General features: G+C 45.5%; 2 protein-coding genes across 3 annotated transcripts; one reads left to right on the top strand and one right to left on the bottom strand.

The window, feature by feature from the left end:
- Positions 1-1,301: 1,301 nt before the first annotated feature.
- On the top strand, positions 1,302-3,747 carry LOC119336497 (elongator complex protein 4-like). Its single transcript, XM_037608540.1, has 8 exons — positions 1,302-1,523; positions 1,669-1,922; positions 2,017-2,092; positions 2,372-2,528; positions 2,686-2,764; positions 2,901-3,060; positions 3,151-3,242; positions 3,333-3,747. Exons 1-8 carry the CDS (start codon positions 1,355-1,357, stop codon positions 3,498-3,500), a joined length of 1,155 nt encoding a protein of 384 aa, XP_037464437.1. The 5' UTR covers positions 1,302-1,354; the 3' UTR covers positions 3,501-3,747.
- Positions 3,748-3,839: 92 nt separating this feature from the next.
- LOC119336496 (E3 ubiquitin-protein ligase KEG-like) lies at positions 3,840-7,352 on the bottom strand. 2 transcript variants are annotated; one of them, XM_037608539.1, is made up of 6 exons: positions 7,076-7,352; positions 6,784-6,908; positions 6,236-6,597; positions 6,053-6,144; positions 5,276-5,749; positions 3,840-4,968 (listed from the first exon to the last, which is right to left on the bottom strand). In XM_037608539.1, exons 3-6 carry the CDS (start codon positions 6,593-6,595, stop codon positions 4,017-4,019), a joined length of 1,878 nt encoding a protein of 625 aa, XP_037464436.1. In that variant the 5' UTR covers positions 6,596-6,597; positions 6,784-6,908; positions 7,076-7,352; the 3' UTR covers positions 3,840-4,016. The 2 variants fall into 2 exon arrangements, with proteins under 2 accessions (XP_037464436.1, XP_037464435.1); XM_037608538.1 differs by lacking the exon at positions 6,784-6,908.
- Positions 7,353-7,728: the final 376 nt, after the last annotated feature.

Here is a 7,728-nt window from a genome sequence, read left to right on the forward strand (position 1 = left end):
GACGTGAGTTGTCACACTGATGTCACTTGAATTTACTTTTATGTCTCAAAAAAAACTTGAATTCACTTTTCCGTGTTTTTAGTTTTATTTATATTTTAAATTCACATACTTCAAAAAACAATTATATAAGAAATTCAAATCCATGAATTTGAAAAATGTAATCATAGAATAAAAACTGTATAGTGCAGTTTTAAAAAATGTTGATAACTTCATAAAAAATACTTTTCACAATGAAAAAGGTTCCTACGTTTTAAAACAATGATGTGATTTTTTTTCAAAAATATGTGTATACAATGTAAAAATATGTTCCTATGTTAAAAAACTGATGTCATTTTTTCTAAAATGTGTAAACAATGTAAAAAATATATGTATAATGTAAAACAAATGTTACGTACCATTAAAAATGTACTTGAGATTGTATGGAAATATTACTGCATTTAAAAAGACCTTTGTGACATTTTTAAAAGTGTTATATAGAATGTAAAAAATGTTTATGTAGGTTAGGACAACGTTTATTTCCATTAAAAGATGTATGTGATATTAAAAAAAATCGACTGTTTCCATAAATGTCCATGAAATTTTCGAAAACAATTATACAATGTGAAAAATTGTTTCGTGTAGTATAAAAATGGTTTATTGCCACTAAAATATGTACAACGTGTATATGAAAAATATTAACGTCGTCTATTTGAAAAAGTTTTCAAAACATGTATTTTAAAACAAATGTGCATCATGTGTTTTAATAATTATATCCAACGTGTATTAAAAAATGTTTCACGTGTGCTCTAAAAATGTACATTGCATACTAAGAAAAAGTAGACACGTGTTGAAATAAAGATAAAGATAAAAACCGACGAAAAAACAAAATGAAAAGCAAAGAAAACCGTAGAAGCAAGAAAGAAAAGAAAGAAATGTATAACAAATGAAGAAATAAAAACCATAAAGTCCAATGAGAAGACAAAATAAACAAAAGTTAAATGGAAAAGTAAACAAATAAAACCAAGAAACAACAAAAGAAACAGGGAAAAAAACTGTACCAGAGCGAAGCTGCAGCGCGATACTATTGGCTCAGCCGCGCTAATGGGCGGGCCCGCTAGTCGTCGCCCGTAGGCAATTAATCTGTACGGGCGACATATAGCATTTGCAGGTCCACAGCGCCCCTAAACTTTATTATCTCAGCAGTCAGCACCCCATTTTTCGGCCCAGCCACGAAGCCCAGAGAAGGCCCAAACGGCCCGACGGCGACGGCCCACGTATGCAATGAAAACGCAGCAGCCCAAGCGGTTCCCTGTTCGCAGCAGCAGCCAGCTCTCTCTCCAGGCCGAGTCGTCAGAGGGGAGCACCGCCGCCGCCCATGGCCGCCGCCGCCGCCGGAACAGGGGGCCAGACCCTCGGCCGGAGCAGCTTCTCGCGCGCCGCCTCTTCGAAGACCGCCTCCTCCTCGTCACCCCTCACCCCCTCCGGCGTCAAGCTCGGCCCCAACGGCGCCGCCTTCGTCTCCTCCGGCATCCCCGACCTCGACAGTAAGCATGTCCCTGCTCATACCCTCGATTTTGAACTGGGAGAGAGAATGGTCTGTTATGGAAGAATGGCTATGTGCACTGGCCAATTAGGTGGCTCGGTTGGTGCTCGTCAGGCCGTCGTGATTTACCAGCGTTGCTGTCGCAGGGATCCTGGGCGGCGGCTTCCTCCTCGGCTCGGTCGTGATGGTCATGGAGGACTCCGACGCGCCACACCACCTCCTCCTGCTCCGGGCCTTCATGGCGCAGGGCGTCGTGCACAAGCAGCCCCTGCTCTTTGCGGCACCTATGAAGGAGCCCCGCTCGTTCCTCGGCGCACTGCCTGCTCCGGCGGCGTCCTCGAAGGAGGACGCGCGGCAGAGGGCGATGGGTGGCGGAGCAGCTGGCGATGGACGAGCAAGTGTATGTCTGTCTTGTGGAAGAAATGTGTTTTGTGGTGAATGTGTGTTCTGAACATGTTTCCTTATTTATCTGGATATCTGCTGTAATTGTGCAGGATGAGGGTTTGAGGATAGCTTGGCAGTACAGGAAATATTTCGGGGACGAGAGGAATTCCAGTGCTGAACACAGAGGTAATGTCTGAATACTTCCCTTCACTTTGTTTACTTGATGGTTAGTTGTCGTAAAGAGCCATTGTCTCTGTCAAAAAGGAAAACTGGATGATGTTCTAGAAAATTTTAAGATGAAAGGAGTATCAGATTGTCAGTGTAATTGCGGCCTGATGCTAACGGAAGCTACCTGTTATAGTTTAATTGTATAAACATCAATTCTAGGGCTTTTATTTAATTTAAGCTATCGTTACTGTTTTAAGATGTTTCTTAAAAGAGCTGACTCATTTGGCAATGTTGCAGACAGCAAGCAGGAATTTAGCCATGATTTTGATTTACGAAAGCCCCTGGAACGGCATTTGCTCAATGCACAGAATATTGAATGTTTGAGCACTCAAGATGTAGATACTCTCCGTGATCTCCAGGATCGTTCTTCTGCTTTCCTATCCAAGCATCAAAGGTGAGGTTGATTCCTGGATATAATGTTGAGCTTGTTATCACAGACTGATCTGCCTCAAGATGACTATGATTGTTTATTACCACAAAACTGGAGTTGTATACGATCTGATGCATTTTGCCGTATTGCTTCTGACATATCTCGTGTTTTCTGCATTCAGAAAAGAGGGTGGGAATCTGAGTGCGGGACGTATTGCTATACAGTCACTCTGTGCACCACAGTGTGGATATTTTGGGAAGGCAAGTTTTTACTTGAAATTATTTATGCTGACTGGTTGATGGCTTGATGCAGCACATTCAAAATTTGAAGCCAAGTTACATGCTTCCTCCCTTCCAAATCAGTTTTCACATATTAGATTATTTACATGCATTGCAGGACTGGGACATGGTCTCGTTTCTCAGATCATTGAAGGCCATGGTGCGCTCGTCTAACGCCGTTGCCATTATAACATTTCCATACACAGTCCTATCAGATTCTTTCTGCAAGAGATGGCAGCACCTAGCAGACACGCTGCTGTCGATAAAAGCAATCCCAGGCAAGCCTAACACTTCAGAATCTGTTTTCCTGATTGCAACTTCGACTGCCGACCATACATGGCCTGATTGTTCATTGCCATGAACATTAGATGAGGACAAGGACTTGGCGAAACTCCTCACGGGGTATCAGGACATGGTTGGTTTTCTGCATGTTCATAAGGTGGCACAGACCAACAGCCAGGTACCCACCAAAGTAAACATAGGCTCATAGCTGCTGTAAAAAAAACTTGCGCTCTTCTGTTTTGACGACGCCATTTACATCGATTCGCAGGTTCCTGTGATATTAGAGGCGTCCACATTTTCTCTGAAGCTGCGAAAGAGGAGGTCGCTGGTGCTGGAACGGCTGAATCAGGCCCCGGTGGACGGGTCGAGCGGGCCCTCGTCTGGTGGATCAGGCAGTTGCTCCTCATCGACGCAAGGCTCGCAGCTCAACTTCTGATTGGGGCTCCTGCAGCTTCCCTTCAATAATAGAGGGTAGCATCCACTGTTCTTCAGCTTATAGGATACTGGAAACAGGAAGTAGCTCAGAAAGGCTCCTGGTTGCTGTGTGTATTTGTTACTGAAAATGCAACTTTTAGAGGTTTTATTTTGGTTTCATTCAGTTGCTGATACCGCTTTCAGCACGTATACCAGTATTTTAAAAGATTTAGATCGTACATGATATGCTGGTGATGGCACATTTAGTACAGTTGTGTGTTGCTGATACAGATAACCTGTGAAGATCTTATGCAAAATTTGCAAGTTTGCAGAAACATGAAGTAGATGTAAACAACAATCAGACATGAAAGAGAACTTCATGTTGCATGCTTCTAGAGCTGAGTTGCAGAGGTGCACACATATTTACAAGGTTTTGGCAAGGTGGAAAGTTACAGCCCTAAATATACACAGAACGACTTGTTCAAAGCGTCACATAATTGAGATACTTCAGGCTCCATCCAACATTGCTTTTGCAGTTTTACCCAGAAGGCGCAGGACCGTCCCCGAAAAGCATGTTCGCGACGGGTGGAGGGAGCCATGCCGTGCTGACACTGTTGTGCACTTCTTGCTGCTGAACTTTCTGAGGATCATCGCCCTGATCAGAGACGCTGGCGACCTTTCGACTCCTTGGCCTTGTGATGCTCTTCCCGACAAAGACACCTAGCTTCATAGCAGTAAAGAAACCTATGGCGATGAACAGAGGTCTTACCGCCCAATGGAAGTCCTCGAGGTGCTCATACTTCTTCACAACCCCCTCGCACTTGTCGAAGCTCGCCACCTCCACCTCAGAAGGGTCGGCCAAGCAGCTGCACACTTCGCCAAGGCTGAATTTGCCAGGGAAGGTCACAACAAGGCATCCATTCGAGAGTATCTGTGAAATACGGCCTGTGGCAAACACTCCGCCTCTCTTTCGCGGCCATTCGAACCGCGGGTTTGAAGTGTTGGTTCTCAGCCTCACAAATTGTCCCACGCAGTAGGCTTCAGCCATTTGCAGATCTGAATATTCCCCCTTCCAGAGGGTGTCCATTCCTATCAAACCAACATACACGGTGCCATTGCGGTCGATGCTATGAAGAATTCCGACCTGAGACCGCTTCTTGTCTTCCTCCCTGAGCCTTACCCAGTCTCCAGCAGCGAAACCATAGGTCACCCTCTCCACTGTCGAGGAACGGACCTTTGAAGGGTCATGTATTCCATGGACTCGTACAAGAATGTAGCTATCACGTTCTCCATCCTCCATGCCAACTATGGTTCCATCAGGGATTTCCATTGTTTCAGGAGTACAAGAGTTTTTAACCTTTCTCGAGCGGACCTTGTCACCAACTTGCAGCTTATCCTTGAAGTGTGACCAATTAGTGTGACTTGGCGCTACTGCCCTTGGGTTTTCAGAACTGTCCCAGCCATTGTTGTCATAATCCACGTCTTTAGCACTGAAGAAATGAAAAAAGGAGAACAAATTTAGGGAAACATGCAGAGGAAACTACTGCCAGGGCATAGTAAAAATAAACATTGGAAGAAAAAATAAACGGGTATTGACCAGATATGACTATAAACAACACAACTAAGAAAGCAGTTTCATGCTTTCATGTGACGAATTTCCACAATGCTTATCAGGTGTACATCGTAATAGAAGCACATATTAAGATGAACCATGGTAAAATGACCCATCCGATGGCAGTTTAACCAAATACTGCAAGTTGATAAGGCAGAAGTAGAAAGAGAGTTTTAGCATGTTACCTTTCAAATGCTTGTAAGATATCTGACATCAAGGGGCGATCCCGAAAGTCGTACTCAAAGCAGCTAGAAAGGACATTCTCAACCTCTGCAGGTAAATTGTACGGGAATATTGGTTTCTCTTTCTTCAGGACAACCAACTGATAAATCTCATCTGGTGATTTGCCACGCCAAGGCTGAACGCCAGTGAACATCTCAAGAATGCTGCAGGCAAAGCCCCATGAGTCTGTCTCGTAACTAATTGGACCTCTGATGTTTGGTTGCCACTGCTCTGGGGCCATATAATTTGGAGTTCCAAGTCTTTGGATAAGCTCTGGGTTTGGCAGCGACAGTCCAAACAGCAAGGATGGAATCCCAAAATCCCCCAGCACAGCATGGTCATGGTCATCAAGGAGAAAATTACAAGGTTTGAGATTAAGAACAAATATTCCCCTGGAGTGTAGGTCTAGCACACCACGCGCCAAATCGGCGCCGTATCTGCAAATTACAGGAAATAATAAAAATATGTACTACTCAAGAAAACATCCTCTAAACAGAGCATCATAAGCATTCTCAGAAGCCAACAGGATAATGTGCCTGCACTAAGGTGATAAAGGATGTCTGCCAGTTAATCAATCAACACGTTCACTGGTAGAAAGTTGGAAACTGCATGCTTAGGTGACACTTCATCTAAAAAAACTGTATATTTGCCTCTGGTAAACTGTATTCTTAAGATAAGCCGACGAACATTCAGTATTCAGAACATCAATATGTATAGAACTGTGGAGACTTCCACCATACCTTAAAACATCTGACAAAGGGAGCCTTCCACCTTTAAGCCGAGCCATCTTGTCCCCGACGGATCCTTCGTAAAACTTCATCGCTATGCAAAGCTGAAAATCCATGAAACAAAAATTAAGCCACAACGCCATCTTTCATTCACAGGCGACCGAACAACAAGGTTATGCCAGACAGAGAACATACCCTCCCATTCTGCGTCGAGATGCCATGTAGGAAGCAGACACTGCCCAGGCCCTGGCATTTGCCGAAGACCTCGTCGAACCTCGCCGAGAACACCTGCAGCTGGTCGTCCCTGACCGGGTGCAGCATCTTCACGGCGACCTCGTGGTACCGGTCATAGTCCTCCGTCCTCTGGTGGTGCGTCGCTATCCAGACGTCCCCGAAGGGGCCTCGCCCTATCCGGTGCTTCAGATTGAGCACAGCCGGGTCGATCCACGGGCTTATCTGGCTCGGGCCGGAGAAGACGGTCCGGTAGTGATCGGGGTCCTTCTCCAGCAGCATGTACTCGAACGACTCGGTGTTGGCCGGCTGGGAGCCTGCCATCCCTGCAACCACAAAACTCACCATTGGTTTCTCAACAACAGGTGCAGAGTACAGACTGCAGATTCACCAAAATCTTGTAAGCTGGGAGCTTGTGCTCTCACTAATCAATAATAATCTCTTGTTTCTTGGGCACAGCTCAACGGAGAACAACCAGAAACAAGATCCCTGCTATGACATTTACACTCAACTGTAAAACTGGGGGCTTGGTGCAGGCTGCAGAGGATGCGCAAAATTCAGGCGCAGATACAAGCAGCAAACCGCTCAAAAACCGTAAGAATCACTCAACCGGTCTCGCCTAGGTGAACGGCCTGGCCTGGATCACGGACAAAATCAAGAATCCGGCCACGGAGAGCAAGAACCGCCCGGACAATCCGGCGAGAATCACTCACACAGCCGGCATAAAAGTACAATAATAAAAGGGTAAGGAACCTGCATCAGCGGAGAATCTTGAATCTGCAGAAGAGACGGTGGGGGGCTCACCTGTCGTCTTCTCCGTCTGCCTTTTCCGCTTTTCCCCTCCCGGTCTCTAATCTGAACCCTAAGTGGTGTCGGCGAACTGGGTTTGCTTGGTGAAGAAAGTACTGAAAAAGAAACCTATGAATCGGCTGCGGCTGCGGCTGCTGGAGTGATTCCGGTGAGGTGGATTCGAGGGGGCGACATGAGCCGACCTGCACTGGAGGCTGGGTGGATGGTGCGAGGAGGAGGAGGAGGGGAAAGAGGGGGAGGGGGAGCGTGCTTGGGGAGGAAGAAGAGGGCGGCGGTTGAGCGGTGGAGAGCGGTTTATATGGAAAGGATTTCCTCGGCTCGCCGCCCGTTACCTTTTCCCTTGCTGCCTTTCCTTTTGTGTATTCTTTTGCCTTTTCTTTATGAAACTTGAGTTTGATTGTATTTATACTTGTTGAATAATTCCTTTTAATTCCCTCAAAAAGGGAATAATTCTTTTTAAGTGGGTTTGAATGAAAGGAACTTTTTTTAGACAAAAAAGAAATGAACTTATATATGAGAGCTTGCAACAGATATAGTCTCTCGGTTCTTCTAGATAGTGTGTATGGTTTCGACCACATATACCAGCATATGGCACATTTTCCTACACGTTCGCCTTCGCCTTGTCGCATAACCACCGCCCCCTCCCG

This window comes from Triticum dicoccoides, chromosome 7B, assembly GCF_002162155.2.
Source record: "Triticum dicoccoides isolate Atlit2015 ecotype Zavitan chromosome 7B, WEW_v2.0, whole genome shotgun sequence".
NCBI classification, from domain to species: Eukaryota; Viridiplantae; Streptophyta; class Magnoliopsida; order Poales; family Poaceae; genus Triticum; species Triticum dicoccoides.

What these genes read in the sequence shown, in the direction of transcription:
- LOC119336496 (XM_037608538.1), bottom strand. Translation starts at nt 6,595, where the DNA reads ATGGCAGGCTCCCAGCCGGCCAACACCGAGTCGTTCGAGTACATGCTG. An exon ending in TCTCGACGCAGAATGGGAGG is followed by an intron (nt 6,145 to 6,235) that starts GTATGTTCTCTG and finishes ATGGATTTTCAG; the next exon opens with CTTTGCATAGCGATGAAGTT. An exon ending in ATCTTACAAGCATTTGAAAG is followed by an intron (nt 4,969 to 5,275) that starts GTAACATGCTAA and finishes TCATTTCTTCAG; the next exon opens with TGCTAAAGACGTGGATTATG.
- LOC119336497 (XM_037608540.1), top strand. Translation starts at nt 1,355, where the DNA reads ATGGCCGCCGCCGCCGCCGGAACAGGGGGCCAGACCCTCGGCCGGAGC. An exon ending in CTGGCGATGGACGAGCAAGT is followed by an intron (nt 1,923 to 2,016) that starts GTATGTCTGTCT and finishes GTAATTGTGCAG; the next exon opens with GATGAGGGTTTGAGGATAGC. An exon ending in TTCCAGTGCTGAACACAGAG is followed by an intron (nt 2,093 to 2,371) that starts GTAATGTCTGAA and finishes GCAATGTTGCAG; the next exon opens with ACAGCAAGCAGGAATTTAGC.